This window comes from Aythya ferina, assembly GCF_964211825.1.
Source record: "Aythya ferina genome assembly, chromosome: 22".
Classification (NCBI taxonomy): Eukaryota; Metazoa; Chordata; class Aves; order Anseriformes; family Anatidae; genus Aythya; species Aythya ferina.
Window position 1 is genome coordinate 4,762,251 of NC_140320.1, and position 23,170 is coordinate 4,785,420.

The window sequence follows — 23,170 nt, forward strand, 5'->3', positions numbered from 1 at the left end:
AGCCATGTTAATGGGAGCTGATCTCCCCGACCCCAGGGAGCACGGGGAAGAGCTGCCTACGTGCAGGGTGGCGGGGGCAGGAACTGGGGGGGGTCCCCACACAAATCCCATTAGCTAAAGGAAGGCGTGTGGGGGGTGAGAGCACTGCTCCATGGCATGCAGCAGGGTTTGTGGGTGCAAAAAGGGGTTTGGAGAGATGTGATGAGATTGGGGGTCCACCAGGGGATGGGTGGCTCCTGGGTGGTTTGGAAGGGGCACGCTGGAGGTGTGAGTATAGGATCCTGCTCCCTGCTCTGGGAGAAGAGCAGGATGGAGGAGGGATGGTGCTGTAAATGTGGAGAGGCAGAGTGGGCATGACTTCAGCGCAGCCCCTGGTGACTCGGCTTTATAGCTGCTAATAACGCTAATGGGGGGATTGTGTGGCCAAATCCCTGAGCACCGGGCTTAGGAGGCAGCAGGGGGAAACCCAAAATAACCATCAGAGAAACTTCTGGTGCTGCAGCAGGCTCTCCGAAGGGCTGCCAAGTGGTGGGGGGAGCGCTGCCCACGGGGAGAGCGGGACCTGCCCGGGGCTGCTGGTGGGGGCTGCTGGAAACCGGAGCGCGCGGGACGGGCTGGATGATGAAGTGCCGGTGCCTTCCAGCCCCCGGTGATACTCATAGTCTCTAATTTCTATTAATATTTATGCCAGGGTGTGCTTGTGCCAGGAAAGCCGAGAGCTGAATCACGCTTTGTGTTTGGGTGGGAGACAGACGGGAGCGGATGGAGCCAAACGTGTGGGAAGGGGAGCTCGAGGGAAGGGGAGGGGAAAGGAGGGGAAGGAAGGGGGTGAAAGCCAAGGTAGCAATTGGGGTGGGATGGGGAAAGGTGTCAGAAAAGGCAAAAATACAAAAGAAGGGAAAATCCACATTTCCTACCTGGGCTAACAGCGTTTTGGTCCTGCTCAGTGCTCAGTCCCTAGTTCCTGACCTTGCTCAATACCAGCCCCGCAAGGAAGAGCTGCACTGCTCTGACTTATCCTCATGTTAACGCTCATCACTGGCCAGGGAGGGATGGATCTGGGGCAGAGCTAAGCCCCGGGACCTGAAGATCATTTAATTTAAGGCAGCAGCTTCTGCTCTGCGGTTTCTCACCCCTGTGCCACCCAGTGGAGCTGGTAAGGAGCAGGGTCTCCAGCCCATGTAACCCCTGCCCATCCATCTCACACTGCAGCCTGGACACATACAGCATTGCTGGAAAAAGATGCTAAATTTTGGTTAGCCTCAGCCACAGTGGGGCCTTAATCCATAATTTGGGTTTGTCAGTGCTACTGTAGTAGACATAATCAGAGATTTGCACTTGCACATCGCCAGCACAACGGAGTCTGTATTCATGGATGGTGCTTGGACAACCAAAGTAACTACAGAAATTAAGCTCCTCACTGCTTAATTAAGCTCATCGCCACACTAGTTTTGAGCATGGGTGTGATTAAGCATTTTCTTGGGGTCGAGGGGTGATATTTGTCTCTGAAACCCATTCATCCAGTGTAACGAGGATACGAGGCAGGTGAGTCAGAAACGAATTGCGTTGCCATTTCCTCCCGCAGGATATTGTTGTTTCCCCTGTTTTATTTCACCACTTTATCCAAAAGACCAGCCCAGAGCAGAGCGAACTGAAATTTTGGCAGGGCCTACCGAAGAAGAAAGGTGACATCGGGCAAAACCTAGGCAGATGGGCGAGGTGGTAAAGGAAATTAGTAATACTTAAATGGGGACGAGAGATGGGAGCGAGCAATTTGGACTAATAAATCTGGAGGGATTATCAAGCCCCTAATGAACCCTCTGAGGTTTTACAATCACTGCCTAATAGAAAAGATAAAATCGGAGCGAGCTGCTGCGAGGGGGAGCAAGCAAGACGAGGGCTTTAAATGGGGAGAGAGCCCATCAGGAGGGGAACAGACGGTCTGTGCAGCATTAAGCTACCTGAAGATGGAAAAACAGGCCAAAAAAAGGATGGAAAAGGGGCGAAAATGCCGAATTAAACACCTGCCCTGCAGCATTAGAGGGGGGTTTTGTTCCTGTCTTCTGGCATTAATTTTATTTAACGAGCGTATCCCGGCCGACAGCCAGTTCTCTGCGGAGTGCTGCGTGGAGGCAAGCGGCCACGGACCCTCTGCCACCAGCCTGTGGGGACAGGACCGGGGGTCCCTGGGGTCCTGGGGTGCCATCGGTGCTCGGAGGGGAGGCAGAGCAATGTGTGAGAGCAGCTGCCAGCCTTTGGCACGAGGCTGCGGGAGCAAACCAGGAGGAAGTCCTCAGCCCCCAGCGTGTTTCCATTGGAGCCGAGGCGAGCAGCCTGATGTAAAAATATCCACGGGCTAATTTACTGCCTGCGAATTCATTATCAGCCGCCTTCAGCCAGCTCTGGGGACCCTTCCTGTCAGCAGCAGAAGCTCCACAAATTTTCCTGGAGCCCAAATGAAACCCGCAGATCAGAGCAGGGCTGCTGCCTGCTCCTTCCCCATGTCCATCATCTGTGTAAGGGTGCTCTTGAGCCAGGGTGCGACCGAGCCCCCTTTTGTCCTTGTCCCCCTTGTAGGGTGTCACAGTGGGACCTAAGCTGAAGAACAGCACTAGGCAATGTTTGAGAGGGGAGGGGTACAGCTCAAAGCCCAGTTGACAATTTGATTTATGATAATGCTGCTAATAAGGCCAGTGCATAGGTAAAGCATGGCAGGCTGCTTCGAATTGGGACAGAAGAAAAAAAAAAGAAAAAGTTTCTCCTGGTGCTAGAAATCTTGGAGATCAGCAGTGCAGAGCAGAAGGGGTGTTGGATGCCTCCAAAATCCTGCGGTACAATTAATTCTTGTAGCTTGTTAGTTCTCTGTGGCTTATTGTTGTTTTTGTCTTTTTTTTTTTTCCTTTTTTTTTTTCTTTTTTTTTTTTCAATATAACATATGGACCCCAGGCTGGGCTTAAATTTCAAAACATTTATCAAGGAGATTAGATGGAAATAATTGAAACAATTAAAATTATTACTGTAAGGAGGGAGGTGTAAAGGAGTTTTACTCGTGCTTTGAGTCAGGCGGTCTATTGAGTGGCTGCAGGTTTGTTCCCCGACAATATTGTGCGGAGGTGTTGTTGCTGATAAAACAGCTGCCGTATTCGATTTCCAGAGCCCAGATAAATCAGCTTGGCTTTGTTTATTTGTTTCCTATTGTTCCTTCTTTGTTAGTGGTTTATAAAGAGCTTGCTCCTCATATAGGGCGAGTTTTCCAAAGCTCAGTTGTCGCTCTGGATGCCCCGTTGGGACCGGCGAGCCAAGCAGCGTCCAAATGGCCCAGGAAATGTCACAAATTTCAGCTCCATCACGGGCTGTGGTGCTCAGCCCCACTGCAAGAGGTCTGTAGGCATCCCTCAGTCTCTCCTAGGCTCTGGTGCAAGTGAAGGGCACAGACTTTCTCGTTAGGTTTTGACAAATTTCACCCCAAAGGCCGGCCTACCTGCCCGGCTCACCGTAGCTGATGCAAAGCTTTTTGAGGAGCTTCGGCCATTCCCGGAATTTATGGTAGGTTCCCTGAATTTATGGTGGATAAATTCCCTGAATTTATTGTGTTTTCGGTGACACGTGGTAGGAGGGCAAACAGATCGGGTTGGTGCAAGGATGCCAAAGCCATTTCTCCTTATTCTAGCTAGCAGGAGAAGAGGAGGAGTTCGGCAAAGCAGCAATTTGTGCCTCTCTGCGTCTTGCTGCCTGCCTGTTCTACCTTTTACCTGTCTTGCATCTTCTTTGTGCATTGTTCAGAGTCCTGTAGGAAGCCCAGCCCGCATTTGATTTCCAGTTGTTGAGTAAATCATTCTCTCAGATCCAGCCCAGGCCCTCCACTGTGAGAGCAAACCTCTTTTTTTTTTTTTTTTTCCTCCCTCCTCATGCTTTCTCGTCCTATTTGTCTCAGCCCCCCTACCCCGTTTCCATGTGCCGTCCCTTTCAGGCCCCAAACTCCCACTTGACCCCTTCTTCTTTGAGCCTTTGTCACTCCTCAGCCCCAGTCTCCCTGCGGGGAAATCGAAGTCACTCGCTTGCACTAACGATGCGGGCAGCGTGTTTTCCTAAAGTGCTCCATTTGAAGAGCAGCCTCCAAAATCCAACGGCTCTCCTTGCATGAGGAGATAAAAGGCCCTTCCTTACCAGCACACGGCTCCGATGCTTTTGTGATGCTTCAACTTTGGAAGAGCAACCAGATTCTGTAGGGACAGCTCCCCTGAATCATCACCAAGTTCACCAAGATCCCAGTTCCCCTTTAACTACGTGAACAGCCAAATAAAACGGTGAGTTGGGTAGGTCGTCCACATCCACGTATCCCCTCAAAAGGCCACAATTCATTCCTGTGATGAGGCTTTTTGTTTTTTTTTTTCCTTCCAGAGAAATTGGTTTTAATGCGTGGTCCATTATAAACTTACTGACTCTGTCGATAGTTTATAAATAAACGGAGCCTTTCAAGAAAACCATAAAACGCTTAACATAATATTGCCCACTTCAGTAAATAAGTAAGTGTCTTTTTTGAGGAGCTTAGGAATGATTAGCATGCTCAGCCCCGAGGGCAGCAGGATGCAGAGTGCCAGGCTGGGAACTGTAATCAGAGGTTGGAGGGTGACAGCTTTCTGAAGCACCAAATACCCTTGTGATGGAAGGTTTGCCAGCGTGAGGTCTTAATAATAGAGAAATGGAAGCCTTGGCCCAGCGTGCTCCTTCCTATCCCACATAAAAATAGAGGAGGAACAGTACAGCGTGTTCTGGAGCTGCTGGTGTAAATCAGCATCTGTCAGGGGGACGGATCCTTGGCTGGGATGGGGCTGAGCTCAGTGCAGGCAGCTCAGAGCTACACCAGGAGGCTCTGCGGGTGACCACGGGCTGGGACAGCAGCAGAGAGGAGGAGTAATTAAGAGAGGAGGATAACCACGTGTGTGGGTGTGAGCAGAGGGAGGGGTGAAGGCATCTTGGTGTCAGTGCAGTGAGGAAATCCTGGTTATTGCAGGGCTTTGGGGTGAGGTGAGGTGGATGTCTGACCATATGGGTGAGAGCAGCAGCCAGGGAGGACCTGGGCAACATTCACGGGGTCTGCTTTGGTCCACGAGTGGGTCACTGAGGAGCAGATCTGGGAGGATGCTTCGTGAAACTGCTTGAATTTAAGCGATGGCTTTGATGCTTTGCACCAAAGGGCAGGTTGCTGATCCCTGTCTCCTGGAGGCTGATTCCCGTTGTCAGGTTTTTCACTGCTTGTTGTTTTTTTTTTTTCTCAGCACCTCAGTTTCCTCCTCTGTACAATGGGTACAAAACCACCTGGCAGGTGTCCCTGGAGTGTTGCTGCTATCACAGGGCCAGCACGAAGTGGGCACGGAGCGATGTGCCTGCACCCTGTGGTTTTGTGCTCCTCACAGATTGGAGATGACTGCGTGTAAATCTCCCAGCCGTAACTCACCGCCGGTGACGCCACAAAACCCGAGCTTGTGGCTTTAAAATCATGAATTAGCGAGCTTGGCCGGGTGGCTTTTATTAGGCAGGTTCTCCCAGTGATCTAAACGCTCGGGTCGCTCCCAGGGTTTTGTCTGCTGCTGTGAAGTGAGAAGGCAGGTCGAGTGCCGCATGGAGCACGCCAACCCAAGAGTGACTTCATCCTCTAATAACTCCTCCAGTGCCGTCTCCCAGGGAACCCCTTTGTATTCAATTAGCTAATGTGCGCCTAGTGCTTTGAAAATATGGAGTGCCATAGAATCGCTAAGTGTTGTTATTTAACGGCACATATTTAGCGGTTGCAGCCCTGTAGCAGAAGTCAGAAAATCCGCACTGTAATTGCCTGGCGCTGCTGCAGACTTTGCTGTGATCTGAGCAAAGCCTGGGGACTTTTCTTCTCTAAAAGTTCATTAATTCTGGCTGCGGACCTTCAGGGCCTGCTTTTTCTGCCATCTCAGGAAACAGGATATTGACTTTTGGTGGGTGCGCTGAAAAAACAGACCTGAAGAGGGGGGAGAACTCAGGCAGCCAGGATTTGTGTATCTGAAATGAGACTTGGAGGCAGTTTTTTATGGTCTTTGTGCCTCGGGTTGCAGTGGTGGCATAAGGGAGCTGATCCAAGATGTGCTGGTCAGGTGTGGTGGTTGTTTTGGGGTAAGGAGGGGAAAAATCATTGGGAGCAGAATAGAGGAGAAGAGAGAGGAGGAGAGGAGAGGAGTTATTCTGTGTCAGCTCTGCTGTTGAAGATTCTTGCTGGCTTAGGTAAAAGCCATCTTCAATGTGTCTTGTTGAGTTGACCTCAATGAGCAATTCTGGGATCTGACACCAAATCCCTGCGCGCCCTCTCTGGAGCCATTTGCCTGTCTGAGCCTTGTTTCAAAAATACAAACCTTATTTCTCTACCTCAGTCTGAAAAGGTGGATGTGCTACTGCTTGCATGCAAATACCTGGCAGTGCAGGGATGGGCTCACCTCCCGTGGTGCCCGGGTGCTGTCCGAGCAGGACTGCAGCAGAAATGGGGCTTTCTGCAGCTGGAGTTTTGCCTGGAAGTAGACAGATACAGAGAAGAGAGGCTGCAGGAAAAGCCAGAAGCTCGCGACGAGCATCCACCTCCAGCGCAAGCTGGGAAAAGGCTGATGTGAGGATTTTCACCAAACAGATCCGGGCTCTTCAGTGCACAGCATCTCAGTTTCCTTCTGCATGTAGGGCACTCGGGAGGCCACTCGCCCTGTGCACTGTTTGCCTCGCAGCTCTGCTGGGGGAGCCGTTGTTTTGCAGGGGCTCAGCGCATCTCCTGCTGCTCCCTTTGCATCCAGGAGCTCCTCGGGCCCCGGTCCTCATTAGCCATCTGCCCTCGCTGCGCCGCTTGACAGGATGCTGTGGGTAAATGGATAACCTGTCAGCAAGGCAGGAGGATAATATCATTCAAATGAATCAATAGTTCACAGGCAATTTCATGTTACCTAACGTTAATGCGGTTGTGTCCAAAACGCACTTAATCCTGGGTCTGATCGCATTCTCGGGGGAGTTTGCCGGGCTGGAGCAGTCTCGTAACTCCGTGTTTCGGAGATTTACAGGCATTGTTCCTGCGCGCACACATACGCAGGACAGATAAAAAATGACTTGACTCGCTGAGATCTCCTAGTCCACGGAGCCAAAAGACATTCATATTAGTGATGGAAGAGATTGGGCACCCAGCAGTTTCTGAAACTATTACTCCCACCTTCTCGCTCCATTTTAGCAATTAGCAAAAGAGAAATTAGTGAGGAAGGCACCATTATTTCCTGCTAATAGGACGGGGAGGGCTGGACGCTCCTCCAGGAAGCTGGTCCTGCTGTACAACTGCTTCCATTGGCATCGAGCTCTCCCTTTTTGCTTGCGGTTCATTTTAACACCGTCCTTGGCCAGTTTGCCCCCTCCCCGGAGACGTAGGGTTTTCTGGCAGGTGGCATCTCCTCAGGGCACCTGGAGCAGCACCACAGGATGGTGTTTTCCATGCGACTTGTCTTGGTTTATCAGCTCAAACGTGGTGTTTCTGCCTTGGCACGGCGGTGGTGCGGTGCCGTTGCTGCGCGCCTGATGTCTGCAGCCCAGGATGGGGTCTGGGTCAGGCGCTCTCAGAGGAAATTAGGAAGAGCAAATGGCATTCATTTCTTTCCAGACGTGGCCCTTCACACTCTGGTGGTCTTGCCGGCCTGGGGATTCCTCCTGGCTGGGGTTTGGATGGACAGCCCGTGCCCGTGTGCTCGCACCATCTGGGGTTCCCAGCTGCATGGGAGTGCTTGTCAGCACCCAGGATTTCCTTACAGGCTGGTGGGAGGATTTCAGGCCCAGCTTGCAGGTGGTGGCTTCATGTGCTTTTGGCTGCATGGCACCATCTTCCCTTCAGTTATGTTGTCTGGTTTTGAACTTTTTGGTGCCTGTTTTCTTTCCTGACCCTGCTTTCTGTTTTGGGCTGCTTTAGGAGTTTTCCCTCCAGCGCCTGGACAGCCTGCTGGACGACCGAGTCAACATCCTGGGGTTTTCCATTTTCAACCAGTCGCACGCTTTCTTCCAAGAGTTTGTGCAGAGCCTCAACCAGTCCTGGCAGGAGAACTGCGACCACGCTCCTTTCACTGGCCCGGCAGTAAGTAAAACCCTTCCATCGCCTCGGTGAGTCAGAAGCTGCTCTCGTCCATTGGGACCATGGAACAAAAGAGGGAAAGACCAAGGAAAACCTCTCCCTTTGGGGTGAGAGACCTTCGGGAGCCAGGTGGATGGAGAGCTTTAGAGGGCTTGGTTGTACTTGAACGGCTGTGCAGCTTTAAATTAAACCTAATCCGAATTTGATTTGTATTTGGGTGTGAGTGCAGGGGATGGTGAAGCGTTTCCCAAGGGAAATTAGTCCCTGTGTATTTACCTTTGGAAAGTGGCTTGTGCAAGAGGAAGAGGCAGTCTGGATGCACGTAGCATGGAAAAGGCTTGGGCTTAGGCAGCTGCCACGAGGCTGTGCGGTGCTGTGCGCTCTGGCATCTCCCTGATGGGTGCAGACCAGCCCTAAAATCTTCCCCAGGGACTCCTGGAAGCTCAGAGGGTTTGCACAGCAGCTTTGCCAGATCAGGATGGCTGCGGCTGGAGCTGGGGGAAGGGAAACAGAAAATGCCATCAGTGGAACCTTGTGCAGCTTTTTTAATGAACTCCAAGTCTCCTCGACAAGCTGCAGCAGCAGTGTGCTGCTGAAAATCTTATTATCACTACAAAGTGATCTCAAGCAAGGGAAAATAAGGAGCTTTCTGCCCTTTGTGTCCATGTCCTATTGGCTTGACATGGTGCTCAGGCCATGCTAAGTACGTGCCTGGGAACCTCCTGCGCCGAGGCGGCTGCTGCCTGCCCTGCTACATCTCTGTAGGGTGGCTTCCAGAAAGCTTTCCCTTTTTTCTGGTGGTTGCAGGACTGTTCCGAGGCATTAAAAATAGATTTCCTTCTAATAGCACAAATGTAAGACAATAGACAGAGGAGTGCTGCAGGTGTGATGGGGAAATAACGGAGCTCATTGCTCCTTCTTACCCTGTGTTGTCCTAAACGACCGACAAAATCTGGAGGTGGAAGGATGCAGGTGTATGCCTCATTGCAGCACTTTTCTTTTTTCTTTTTTTTTTTTTTTTTTGGAAGAGTGAATGAGTTCAGAGCTGAATGGAGCTGTTTGGTTTGTGAGCCTGAACCTCAATCACCCATCAGTGCAGTGCTAAGCCAGCTGGATGCTCCTTTCATTCATTCCTAAAGCACGTTCAGCATACAACAAGCTTCCTCGTGGGCCAGGGAGAGGATGATGAATCTGGAGGGGGGGCTCAGCCAGGCTGCACTACCCCAATCCTCAGCTGCTCCAGCCCAGGAGCATCCCAGGACCTGCCTGAAGGCTTCCCAGGCTCAGTTGTGTGGCTGCTCTTGGCGCATGCCATGCCCCAGGTGATGAGAAAAGTATCTGAGGCTGTGAATATTCAGAGTGGAGGGCAGGTGAAATATTCCCAGGTGGGATGTGTTTCCCCTCCTGCACCTGCCAGGTAAATCCACTTCTCCTTCAGTGTGCTGGTGGAAGTCTGGCAGGTCTCATGTCCTGGATGTCCCCTTTTTCTCTTCCTAAAAAGAGAAAAGGAAGCTCAACAGCTGGAAGTGACAGGAGGGAGGTTTCCTGTGAGCTCCAGGATCCAAGGGCTTTCTTGAGGGAGCTGAGAAAGCATCTGAGGAAGGAGGAGGGAGCTGCTTGCTCTAATGCCATTCTCATTAATCACATCGCAAAGAAAGGAAATCAGAGAAAATCATTCAAATTACAGATGGCTAGATTAGGTAATTAGAATTTAGGCTAAAACAGATGTTTGTAATTAAGTGTTTATGTCATTGAATAAAATCCAGATTGTAAAGTCTATTTCACAGGATTTTAATGGCTTTAATTCTCTGTGTTATGTTTGGGGCAAAGATACAGATGACAATGTTTTAGTAGGAAATGAGGAAAAAAAGCCTGGCAAAACCTGGACTAGCCGAAGCCGCTCACATTTCCCTGGAGAGCAGCTTGCCTTTAAACATGGCCTTTATGTGGGGGATTTCTGTACCTAGAAAATAAAGGGATGTCTTTCACTTAGCCATGTTTAACCCATGGTTAGTGCCTGGAGGGGATCTGGGGTTGGGAGGAAGGTGTGCGAGGAGCTGTAGGGTGCTGGGGAGGAGGAGATGGGGGCACAGGGGTGCTGCACACACCAAGCCCTCCATGTGAAGCCCGTCGCAGAGCCGTGACCTTGCAGAGACACCATGCAAACCCAACGGGGATCGGCAGGGATCAGACGATGCGAGGAGGAGAATCGATTTGTTAGCAGGCAAATTGGCTCGTGGTGACAGTGACAAAGCTGGCGACAATGAGAGCGTGAAAGAAGTGAGAGGTTTTATGGGCGATGTGAAGAAAGTTGGGATTTCCTGGCATGTAGGAGGCAGCTGGAAGCAGGGAGCTGGTGTCACCCCCCAGGTAACCCCACAAGAAGGCACTCACCTACCCCCAAAAAAGCCAGAGACAGAAGAACAGAGAAGATTTGGCACAGGGATTTAACAGCAACAACAATAATAATAAAAGAGGTCCATTGAGGGCACGGGAGGGCCTCTTGTTCCCTATGGAGATGACTCAATTTTCTGCATCACAACCCACTCCCTAAACTGCTTGAAAAGTACACGGGGACCACCTGAAATCCCAGCAAATTGTTCGAGGCTGAGGATAAAATATTGCAGTCAATAATGTCAAATGCTTCACCAAGATTTACAAGTCTCTCTCTCACCAGCTAATAAGAGATCATTAACTGCTCGGGAAAAAATGGAAATCAAAACCCAGCAGGAGGCAATTACAAGTGCAGGGCCGATGTCCTGATTTGGTATGAGATGGTGAAATTTTGGTGTCACAGGGGTTGCATTTGCTGTCACAACATTTTTGACTGGCCAACTGCGTTTAACGTGGTTCCTGATCCAGGAAAGCAATTGCTAATTGTGTATGGTGTAACCGGAATGGGATTCAGTCCACAGTCAAAATTAAATGTTTGCTAAAGAGCTTCACTGATCGGGGGCCAAGGATGGGACAGGCTGGAGAATCGGACCCAAGACTGCTCGGGGCTCACGGAAAGGTGCCCGGATACTCTTTGAGTAAGGCAGGAGCATCAGCTACGTGCAGGAGGAGAGATGGAGCAAATGTGAGTCAGTACCAGGGGACAGGAGTTGGAAAAAGGACGGATTACGGGTGCTGTTAGAGCTACAGGTTGGGGTTTTGCCGGCATTAGGCTGGAATCGTGCCTTTTTACTCCTGCCTGCTTGTATGTTTTAAGGCTTTGCACTGCTCGTTACCTGCCTAAGCCCAGGCCATTGCAGTCGATGAGGTTCCACCACTGGTTTGCGTGAGGTCAAGCAGGGTTAAGTCGGGCTCGCTCTGTCCAAATTAGCGATGTGGTTGAAGCCCAGGGTTCCTGGGGAGGATTGAACCGGGTGAGATTGTCCCTGCAAGGCAGCTGGCAGAAGTGAACAAAGCTGAGCAAGCTTCGGAGGAGGAAAGGGGCACGAGGCTGCAGCTGAGCTGCCCGAAGTCACCAAGAGGGCAGGGCAGGGGACAGGAGCCCCCCAGCTGGAGCTGGCCCAGCCCATGCCCACAGCTGCAACTGTAAAGGATGCTTTGGGAAGGACCCATGAGGAAATCATAGCCTTGGCAGTAATGAGCTGCAACAGCTTAATTCCAGCCGAGTCAGGAGGTGACAATAATTAGAAGTGAGATCTTAGCCACGCCAGTGAACACAAGGGAGCAAACGGCCAATTATTGACTAGATCAAACCCCTCAGAACGACGGTGTGGGCAAAAGACACTGTCTGTGTGGCTGGATGGCCAAAGAAATCTGATTAAAGGCAAACCGAGCAAAGGTGGGAAGGCGAGGGAGCGAGCTCTGTGCTGCTGGACATTGCAGTGCCACTGCAGTGCAGGTGACAGCAGGACGCTGGAGGCGGTGGCATGGGACAAGACGGTCTCTGTTGCACCAGAAAGCCAAGGTGATGTTGTTTGGGAAACAGCTCTATGAAATCCTCATTTCTCATGGATCTGGCACTCACAGCAGTGCTGGAGGGAGGATCCTCTGGCCCCTAACGCTGGCTGATGCAGCCCAGTTGTGTTTCCTCCTGTGGGTGCAGGGTTCCCCTGGGGCAGCAGATCGAACAGGTGTCCCCGAAGGACCAAAATAAAACAGAGCTTGCTTAGAAAAAGTGAGTTTCTTTCTCTTCCTTTCCCCCGCAGCTCTCCTCCGCCCTGCTGTTCGACGCCGTCTACGCCGTGGTGAGCGCCGTGCAGGAGCTGAACCGGAGCCAGGAGATCGGCGTGAAGCCCCTGTCCTGCGGCTCTGCCCAGATCTGGCAGCACGGCACCAGCCTGATGAATTACCTGCGCATGGTGAGCGGGGCTGGAGCTCGCCGGCAGCGAAGGGTGGGCATGTGGGGGCTGGCACAGGTCTCGGGCACACAGCATCCGTCTGTTTGAAGCCAGCACTGGCAGTGAAAAGAGAGGAGATCTGAGGGCTGGTTTGGTGCTAGCCTTGGAAGTACGTGAAAACTCCATTTTTCAGGTTTTGCTGCAGAAAACCTGAAGTTCAATGAATTTTTATTATTTTTTTTTAAGTGGGAATGTTTCTAAGCAGTGCGAGTTCTGTTTTGAGTGAACTCGGGCTGATGTGAGGTTGTGCAGTGCGACTGCTTAGAGCTCGGTGGCCAGAGGTGAGCTGCCTGTGGAAGGCTTTGGGTCCCTTTGAACCCAGAATTGTGCTCCCTAGGATCAGGCTGAGTTTATCGATCTCACCCTCAGAGCTGAGCTGGGCCACGCAGAACGAGTGTGGGTTTTGAGCCAATTTGGGGCGCATCTGAAATACCGTGAGATGAGGAAATTTCATGAGGGCTTTTTTTGCCGGAGGAAGGACCAGCTGAACCCGAACCTTGTGCTGCTTCAGTCCATGTACGTGAAGCCATAGAGACCACAAAGCTTTTCGGCTTCCCTTGTGGCTGAGAAGCTCTCAAGCGATGTTCAGCCCACACGGCGATGCCAGGCACCCACCTTGGCTCCCTTTGCAACACAAAAACCACACCAGCGTTGTGCCATCGCTGCCGGGAGGGTGGCTGGGCACGTGGCCACCTCGACGGGCGCTGTAACTCACTCTCTCTTGGACAGGTAGAATTGGAAGGTCTCACCGGCCACATCGAATTCAACAGCAAAGGCCAGCGGTCCAACTACGCCCTGAAAATCCTGCAGCACACACGCGGTGGCTTCCGACAGGTGAGGGAGGTGGTTTGGGCTGCTGGGGACGCACTGGGTGCATCCTTGCAGGATTTTGGCTCACTGCACTGGTCCTTATTCTATCCATTACCCCTCTCTCTTTTCAAGTGATGTCTTCAGTCAAAATTAAGGATGCTGTGGGGGCCGGAGCTTGGTGCCACTGGCATCAAACTGTTGAGATTACGTGACACAAGTCCAAGGAATTAGGCTTTCACTAGTAAATCCAAACCTCCTTCAGGAAAAAGGGGGAAAAAAAAATGAAGCCCTTAAAGGAGACTTTTTGTCTGTCTTATTTCCATGCTGACAGTGCTACAGCTGCCCTTTTCTTGGAGATTGCTGTATCCCCTAGATGCTGGCAGAGAACAAAAGCTGTTGTGTCTTACTGTCCTGTCCCACACCAGCAGAGCGTTCTGGCTTTAGGAAATCTTTTGGTCTGGCAGCAGTGAGCTTTAGCCTCGGCAGGACGTTGCCTGCCAGCCCTTACCTGTCAAGTGACAGCTCGGCTTTGATGCTGCCTTTAGCTGGCTCCGGGTGAGCCGGGCTCAGGCTGGCATCCTCCCCACAGCAGGATCTCTCGGAGCACCGATGCCCTTTGAATCATTACCCAAGCCCATCACGCTCTGAGTAAAAGTGACAGCTCCAAGCCCGTCTGCATTAACAGGAGCCTACGTTCAGCTGAAGCAAGGGAAGCAAATGCTGTAAGCCTCGCTACGACTGCTGCATTTCCCACGTGCTCGAATGTGGCAGGGAGCTGGTGTGAAGTGTGCAGGTCCTCCTGGAGCAACGCTGCTCAGGGAGCTCCACGAGGGCTCTGAGAGCTGCACAACCCCTGGCAGCCCTGCCCGTGTAGCTCAGCTCCTCACTCAGGTGATAGAAACGATGGCTTTTCCTTCCCATCACCAAGTAAGCATCCCTGCTTGGATCTCCCCTCCCTAGGCAGGTGAAGGTGCGAGGTTTCTGCCTGTACTTCAGGGGGTGCTGGCTCACTCTCTGCTGTCCCTTCTGACCCTTTCTCTAGCTTGCAGGCTTGCTTTGGGGTTGCAGGGTGGTTCTGGTTCCCATCCCGCTGTGTTTGGTGGCCGTGAGCCCTCTCCCAGCAGTTTTTCTGCCCAAAACCTGCTCCGTCTGCCCACAGCAGCATTTCTGCTGCCTGCTCTCCCCTTCTCAGGCAGCACCACAGAGGATCTCGCCTAGCAGCAGGGCCACGTGGGACCTGCTCGCAGGTTTTAGGGGCTGTCACCCACGTACCCAGCTGGGACGGTGACCCCAGACCCTGCTGTAGTCTCCTCCACGGCTGCAGAGGGAAGCCGAAGCCCTGCAGGCAGCAGCCTCTCCACTGCGCCATAGGTGGTTATCTTCTGCTCGCCAAGCAGGCTTCCCGGAATGAAAATAACTAAATAAATCATTAGAAATCATTTAATTAAACCCATCGCGAGGGGACAGGGTAAGGAACAGGCATTCACATCCTGGGGGCAATCTTGTTCCCAAGGGTTGCATTAGCTGATTTGTCCGGGCCCTCGTTTGAAACGCTCCTATTCCCTTCTTATTTTTAATCAAGCTCACGCTCTCTGCCCATTTCTCTCTCTTTCTCTCTCCCACCCTCTCTCCTTCCATCTACCGAAGCCACAGGGACTTCCAGCTCATCAGCTTTGATAGAGAATTCACCGAATCTTGAAGCTGATCCAGGTCTCAGCCAGCAAACAAATTAGAGACACTTAGATTTTAAAATTTGCTGTTGCTTTTGGGCAAGGAGAGACAGGGCTTTTTGACATCCAATTCTTAATACATTTATGTAATGCACCGAACGTGTTTTTTCCTGATTTAGCTTAACTAGTGGAAATTTTTCCCCAGCCATATGAAAGCTGCTCTCTGCTCGCAGAATGCCCGATAAAGCACAGGCTCATTAATGTGTCGGTGATCCATAGATCTGACAAGGACTGAGTCGGTAAATGTCATCTTTTTATTTTCTCCCTTTCTTTCCCCATACAAAACGCATCGCTCAGGCTGCTGGGCAGCGATTTGCGCTGAATGCCGAGCTGAGGTTTGGCAGCTCAACGAGAGGCAATGAAGAGGGGCTGGGACTTGCCTGGCCCTGGGGCAAGCTAGAGGATAGGCAGGGGGGAGCTGGAGCCCCACGAGGGGCAGATCGTCCCCAGCTCTGGCTGCGATGTCCTGGCAGCTAGCTGACTGCTGGCATCCAGCTCTGGAGCAGTGGAAGTGACGGGGGTGCCTAATTGCAGCGTTGATGAGCTGCAGATGAGCTACCAGCTGATAGCTCCGGGACCCTCCGCAGTCCCCGCCGCATCAAGCCTTTTTGACGGAGAAGCAGCTGAGCGGTCTCGGCAGGGCTTGCTCCTCTTTAGCAAAGGTTCAGAGACGGATCCTGCAAGGAGGCAGCGAGCTCGGAGCCTGCCAGACACCATCCATCCGTCCTGCCTGGGTGATGCCGGGTGTCATTTGTCTCCTCTGGGGGACAGGGAGGCTCTGGGGGGGCTGCGTGTGTGCCCCAGGGTTGGACAGGTTTCTGTATCTGGCTCTCTGCATGTCCCCTGCTGACTTTTGCCCTCTTGCCTCCGTCTTGCAGTGTCCTTCAGGAGTGCCAGCCACCTGGCAGCTTTGTGCAGCGCCCTCTGAGGGTTTTTCCTTCATTTGTTTGCTCTATTCCCTTATCCACCCCCCTCTCCAGCCATGAATTCCCTCCTTTCTGGGCTGGCGGAGGCACCGTGTACCCAGTACCCACTTAATTACATCTCCTACTGGCACAGCCCCTTCCCGTCAGTGCCGACAAGGATCTCCAAGTGTAGACCTGATGAGAAATGGGAGCAGGCCACGGAGGAGGGGAGGTGATGGATGTGATCCTCAGGACAGTGCTTGCTAATCGTAGCCCAGAGGGGAGCTGGCTTCGCTGCACTGGAGACCTGCCTGGTGTAAGACACCCACGTTCAAGGCTGACTTTACTTTAATTTTTAGGTAAAAGAATTAGGGACTCCTGAAGTTTATGGAGAGGTCTCGCCGTGTTGTCTCTCGCTGCCATTCGGACCCGCGGGGCACCGAGCAGCAGACTTCATTAAGATCATTAGTGCGAGGGGCTTTTTGTCATCCTGTGCCACGAGGAGCTCGCGAGCCCAGGCATCATTAACGGGGCCGTGTCTGAGCGGAGCAGCTGAAGGATTAAGGGAGAGAGCCACACTTGCGTTGCTTTAACTGCTGGTAATTTTCTCCGGAGATAAGAAATCTTTAAGTGCCAGCGATCCCAGTAATGCCTTGTGCAGAGCAGCTGATTTGAAGGGCCTCTCCTGCCTGTGGGGATAGGGCAATGTCAAGTCCTTGCTTGTCCCAGGCTCCAGCAGCTGCTTTTTGGGCTGGTTCGCCCTGAAATAGGGTCTTTGCTCCCTGCTGTCCACTAGGGCTTGTATCAAGAAAAGTCTCCTGCAGGAGGTGCTGAGGGGGCTGCAGGGGGCACGTACAGAGCTCTCTCCATCCGAGCCGTGCTGCCACCTTCCCCCACGTGCTATAATCCCTCTCACAAAGGTCTCGAGCTCCAATTTGCAGCCAGGTAGCTGTGTCGCCCTCGCTGCTCTCTCGGGAAAGCTCTGCCATCGTCGCTTCAGCTCCTCCCATCCTTGGAAGCCCTCCTTGGGATTTTTCAGCCTGTTTATTTCTGGCTGCTTTCTATCTATTTATTTTTGCGCTAACGTTATCGTTTTAGCTTCGAAAGCTGTTCTACCTCTTTGCTATGGGCCTCCTCCACCTGCTGTATTTTTACAGACCAATCACTGCCTCCACTAAAAACTCCCGCGTCCTAAAAACTCCTAAATCCTAGTCCCGAGCCTTAACGCCACAACCATCTTAACCACGTCTGGGCAGAGCGTTTGATTATCCCCTAACGCGCTCAGCAGATGAATATGTTTTCTGTTTTCCAGAGGCTCTTTATACGTAGATAGAGATGATTAAAATCACCTTGACATCCGTCTTGCAGGAAGAGGGGGAGAGCTGAGGATCCCCACCGTCTCCTGCCATGTCAAGCTTCAGATGTGGATCAGCACGAGGAGACAATTAGTGGCACTGTCACCCTGCGAGGGGACAGTCAAACAAGCCAGGATGGGGTGGAAGGACCCCGGCACACGGCAGTGCTTGGCTTCGGTGCTGCTTTCAAAGCAAGGTCAAATCCACTGCGCTGTCAGAGGAGGAGGCAGTCAATTAGTCTCAATATGCCAGCAGGGGAGGGAGGAGTCAGAGAAGAGCGAAGGCTGTTAAAATTAAAGTTAATCTGTCACTAATCTCTGCTTGCGAAGTCTAGGGGGGGGGGAAAAACAACGAGAAGATGTTTGTGACTGCTCCCAGGCTCAGAGAGGCGGGTGGAGCAGAAAGGGTTGTGTTCAGCAGCCGCTGCAGGAGGCGAGCACCTTGGTGCAGAGCTGGGCGAGCTCCCTGTCCGAGAAGAGACTGGAAAATTCCCAGTTTGAGGCTCTTGTTCCCAGAGATGAGTCCTGCCCTGCAGTTTGACCGTACAACCAGGATGCCCAAGACCTGCTCCAGTACAGCCATCACCGTGCCTCCATCCCCCATCAGGGGCTCAGCGCCCCTCATGTTGGGTGCAGCCCCCAGGGGTGCTGGCAGCATGTTCAGAGCTCCTTGCTGCAGGGAGTGCCTTTAGCAGGGACTTACTGATGCTGCAGAAGGTGCTGAGCTGGCAGCTTGGAGGAATGACCCCTCTTGTGTTACTTGCAAGGGGTTGCTCCAGCAAGCAGGGCGATTCAGCCCCCAGTGGGGTGGCGGTGCTTTCGGGCTGCCTTCGGCTCAGCACAGGGGCTGGGAGGTGACTGCGAGGTCCTCAACCATCCATCGTGCTGTAGGCAAAGCCCTGGCCAGGAAAGGATTTGCTTGAGCCCCACGTTTATGGAGGAGCTGTGAAGACACGTGTGCGTTTTGGGGTCAGCCACCACCTCTCCGAGCCACGCTTCAGTGGTGTTGGAGGACTTTGGCTGGGCCAGCTCTTCAGCAAGTGGTGGGCTGGGACCTGATGGGATCAGAGAGGCTCTGCAGAAGGAAAAAGGGAGAGGAAAGGGTCTCAGGGAGAGCGAGCTGGCCTCTCTCAGCTGCAGGTCTATAAATAAGACAATAAAAGGCTCTTCCAGGGGGCATAAGGGAGCAGGATCCTGATCTGTATGCTCAGTAACGGAGTGTTTGTAAATACCTTTTACAGGGCCAGCCGGATGCTTGTCAGTCACCGGAGCCATATGGTGGGAGCGTACAGTGATTTGTCCTGTAAATTCCATTATTATATCTGCTTCTCTCTCCAGATCGGCCACTGGCACGTTTCTGAAGGACTCAGCATGGACAACAGGATCTTCTCCTCCAACATCTCCGACAGTCTGTTCAACACCACGCTCATTGTCACCACCATCCTGGTAAGCGAGGGGGTCACCTACAATTCCCATTAGCTCGTCACCAGCCCGGTGCTTAGGGGTGTCAATCAGCTGCAATATTATTCTCTCCTCCTACCCCCCTCTGCCCCCAGCATGCAGTGTTGCACACTGATTTCATAAAGAACAGACGATCAAATCTCTAATTACAGCACTGAGGACAATTCATGACAGTGTAATTAAACTCAAGTTGATGTTTCATATGGAAATGATATTTGATGAGTTCAGAAGCAGCTGGGGAGAGGGCTGGAATGGGGATAAGTTGCCATTTTACATTCATCTCTGAATGATGTTCTTGTTCTGTGTACAGCTGGTAAGTTGGAAGGGACAGTTGTCCCAGCTCCCCGTAAAAATTACTAAAATTGGCTAAGATGGGTGCAACTTTCATGAACCAAGACCTCACAGGTACAGGCAATCCAGGCAATTACCCTTATAGAAGTTCCCTGTCCGGTGCTGGGCTGATACCCATGACTTTTTCCAACACTTCTGCTGGAAGACCCTCAAAACCCCGAAGCGCTCTGGCCATTATTCCCTTACATCCCACTAAGTTTGCTGAAAGAGAGGCCGAGCTGGAAAAATCGTCCCAAGTGCCCCATCCCAGAGCTTTTGCATCCCAGCCTGGGCAGGGAGCCCCCTCCCCGCTGCTCCGTGCTGCCGGGACGCCCCGGCTAAGATGGGAATGACAGCTGCCCAGTTTCGATGCAGGAAAACCCCTATTTAATGCTGAAGTGGAACCATCAGGAGCTGGAAGGCAACGACCGCTACGAGGGCTTCTGCGTGGACATGCTGAAGGAGCTGGCTGAGATCCTGCGCTTCAACTACAAGATCCACCTGGTTGGTGATGGTGTGTACGGAGTCCCCGAGGCAAACGGCACGTGGACAGGGATGGTCGGGGAGCTGATTGCTCGGGTAAGTGAATTAACCGCTCCTTTTACCTGTGCTCCAGTGGGACTTGGCTACGGCAAAGCCTGGCGCTTTATTAAGTGCTCCAGGAGGCTAAGGATGGATGGGGGTTTTTGTCTGCGTGCAAGGCTCTGACCGGAGGATCCCTCTTCAGTGTTTTCTCCTGGCTCTGTAAATGCAGTTGTTGTGTCAGTGTGACACTGTGCGAAGTCGTGGTGGGTGTTAGGGCCCCTGGGCTCTCTCAAGGCTGTTTGCTTTGCCTGCACTCAGATCCCAGCTCGACACCGAGTGGTGTTTGGTTATTTTTTTTCACCGCAGAAAAAAAATAATGGAAATTTGACATAGGAAAATGTGCAGGTACCGGCAGGGTGGGCAGTAGAAATCAAAGCAAACTTGCAAAAAGGCACTGTTTGAGCGGGGAGGGAAGAGGGTAAGAATCCCATTTCTACCCAGAAAAGTTTGGGCAGGTTCATTTCAGCACCTCAGCTTTTGGTATTGTTTTTGGAGAGGAACAGTTTTTGTTTGCTCACTGTGCATGGATTGAGCTCTGTTCACGATTCCCCTCCGTGGCAGTGATGTCGCCCGAGAGCCGCCTGCTTTTGCTGGGTCTGGCAACTTCTTGCTCCTGTGCCCCGCTCCCTGCTCTTTGTTTTCCTCCACAGCTGAAGGTGCTCCTTCCCCAGAGCTTAAACACAGCTGATGAAATGCTCCGAGATCCCTAGTAAAACAGGCTTAGCCAAAGCTAACATTAAGATTGATGCCATTTAAACCGATCCTTCCTTGCTGGGTTCCGCGCTGCCTTGTCATTACCACCGTGCCTGCGAGGACCCGGTGACAGCTTCTCAGCTGGTGGCAGCTCCGCGGGGAGGTGTGTTTGTGATAATCCTCAGCGCTGTGCCAGAGGAGCACCCGAGCCTCCCCATCATTCCCCTTACATCAGCGGTGTGTCCTGCTGCAAAGCAGGGGAACAAGAACCCGATCCCATCGCTGTAGGGTGAGCATCTCTCCATGATGCCCCCCAGCATCCCTCTGCTTCTCCCCCAGCAGGCAAAGGGGGCCTGGCTGATGCTCCCTCCTCCCTTAGCAGCTCCGTTTGAGCGTCCCAAGCCAGGTGGGACAGCTCTGGGGCTGAGCGAGGTGCTGAGGGGCAGGATACATGCTCAGGTCCCCGTTCAACCAGTGCCAAGTCCTGGGTCACCCTTCCCAGCACAGCGCGAGCTCAGTGCCAGCTGAGATTCCTCTGGTGAGGAGCCTCCTGTTTGCAAATGCTCGGGGCTATTGGCACAGTTTTTATCCACCTCTCGCTCTGTGTATCCGCACACAACTACGTGTCAAACGCTTCTGCAGCAGTTCTTCTGGGAGGCGAGGAGGAGCGGGGTGTGATGTGTGAGCTGGGCAGGCGAGGAAGGGAACAGCCCCTTGGGGTTTTTGGCCTGCTGGCCCTGGCAGCGCCTCCCCGTTGGATGGGAGCTCCTGGAGGGCGCTTTTTGGTAGCGATAAGTGTTTTAACTTCATCTTCACAGAGGAACAATTTGTTTCTCCTTCAGCTCGAGCTTTATTTAGGAGGATTTTTATTTCTGCTTCAGCAGGACAGAGCTGGCAAATCTGTGCGAGGCTGAATCAGAAATTAGAGACGAGAACAGGCGTTCTCTGCTTTGTTCTCACTAGGCCCTTCAGAAGCTTTATAAGGGTGGTTTCAGCGAGTTTTTGATGGGTCCCATGTCCTGGCAGGGCAGAGCTGGCCGTGTGCGTGCTGCTCTCCATCCCGCCTGGAGGCAGAAGCAGCAGAGGACGTGTTGGCCACCCAGTTCCTCTGCCAGGGGATTCATTCCTTGGGCACTTTTCTCCCTCCAGCTCAGCTCCGTGCAGCCCTGAGCACAGAGAGGGCATTAGTTAGGACACAAACCTGCCACCGGGGTCAGAGCATCCCAAATCCTGCCCCAAAGGAAAGCTCTGCACCTGACTCTTCATGCAGCGCTGTGTTACTGTAAATTAGGGATTCCTTCCTCACCCCGATCAGCTTCTCGTGCGATGAGCTTTGACCAGGGTGCATGTAAGTGTGCAGGACCAGCAGGTAAGGGCTATCTGGGAAAAACATTTCCTATTACTGCTTCTGGATTGACCAGCTATTGATTCATCCCTAAGTGCTGAAAATTCTCTTACAGCTAATTGCGCACTGTGGTACGAGTGAGACGCTTTCTGTACAAACATCCATGTGTTGTTGACCCAAATTCACAGGGATGAATCCGATTAACCCGCTCACAAAACCCGTTAGGAGCTGAGGAGCACGAGGAATGGGATGGCTGGGGGTTAGCAAAGGAGCTGCAGAGGTCCTGGGTCCGGGTCAGCAGTACTGGGATCGGGAACCCTGTCAGCGTCGTGCTCAGGAGAAGGAGATGCAGCCTGGGAGAAGTCACTTGGAAGGACTCAAACCCCTTCCTTAATGAAGATATCACAAATTTGGAAACCGCCAAGCTAACCGGTTGCTCTGTGCACACGGGGCAGGGCGGCTCAGCACCGATCCTATCCCTCGAGGGAGCAGGGCAGCAAAGCTGCTCTCGGGATGGAGCAGGCTTCCCTGATAGCCCTGCCGGGTCTGGCACGGACAACTTCAGCCTCCAGCAGCTGGGCTGACACCTTGCACGCCTGCTATCCATAACAAGCAAACGAGGGGGAACAGCAAATCTTCCTCTCGCCTATTGTTTGCCTTTGGAGCCTTCGGGGACAACAGCACGGGAAGAATTACGCCTCACTTCTTCCTGCCGCGGTACGGAGCCCGGCTTTGCCTCCCCGATGGTTGCCTTGTCTTCCCTTTCTCTTCCCCAGCACGTCCTCGAGCCGAAATGAATTTGCTAGTCAGCTACAAGCCGACGAGTGTATTTTCCAGGCGATGTGACAGCTCTCTCTTTGTTCCAGCATGGCTCTACTTGCTGTCTGGGTAGCGGAGAGCCTTGGTGGCTGTGCTCGGTGCCTGTACTTCGCCTCTCAGCACGCTGCTGGTGCTCAGCACCCTGTGCTCCTCCCGAGGAGCTGTGCCTGTGCCCCGGGGGCACCCACCTCAGGGCTGCCCCTGGGGAACAGAGCTAAGCTGACGGGAGATGGTGTGGTTTTGCCAGCAGGCTTTACCCGCAGGAATGTGATGCTGGGGTTTTGCTGTGAGGCCTCCCTCTGACAGCTGGATCACCGCCCTGCCCAGCTGGGCACCAGCACCAGGTGCCTCTCATCCCACCCCCCAGCACGCTCACCTGAAGGACAGCACAGCCCAGGCAGGAGCACGCTCCATGCAGACTTGGATTTCTTTTTCTGCAACCTCTTCAGCTGCCCAGGCATCTTTTGACGTTTAAATAAGGACTCGTGGACCAGGAGCTGGCCCTGCGGGGGCATTTAGGTACAAGGACCAGGAGCCACGGGGACAGCAGTGCTGGTCCATGGGTACAAGTCCTGTGGGTGGCGTGAGGCTGGTGCTGCTGCAGGAGGTGTTTTAGGGTGCATCGAGGGAAAAGGGGCTGGGGACAGTGAGCTCCTGCTGTCCCCTCCTGCAA

At 52.7% G+C, this 23,170-nt stretch overlaps 1 protein-coding gene across 9 annotated transcripts in view; it reads left to right on the top strand.

Annotated features, from left to right (window-relative positions):
• Window positions 1-23,170, top strand: part of GRIK4 (glutamate ionotropic receptor kainate type subunit 4) — a 166,320-nt gene that overhangs the window by 123,365 nt on the left and 19,785 nt on the right. For all 9 annotated transcript variants that reach the window (XM_084495963.1, XM_084495961.1, XM_084495962.1 and 6 more), the window contains 5 exons: window positions 7,955-8,116; window positions 12,274-12,426; window positions 13,195-13,299; window positions 18,603-18,710; window positions 19,431-19,634. In XM_084495963.1, coding sequence (XP_084352089.1) covers window positions 7,955-8,116; window positions 12,274-12,426; window positions 13,195-13,299; window positions 18,603-18,710; window positions 19,431-19,634 — 732 coding nt within the window. The remainder of the gene's footprint in view (window positions 1-7,954; window positions 8,117-12,273; window positions 12,427-13,194; window positions 13,300-18,602; window positions 18,711-19,430; window positions 19,635-23,170) is intronic.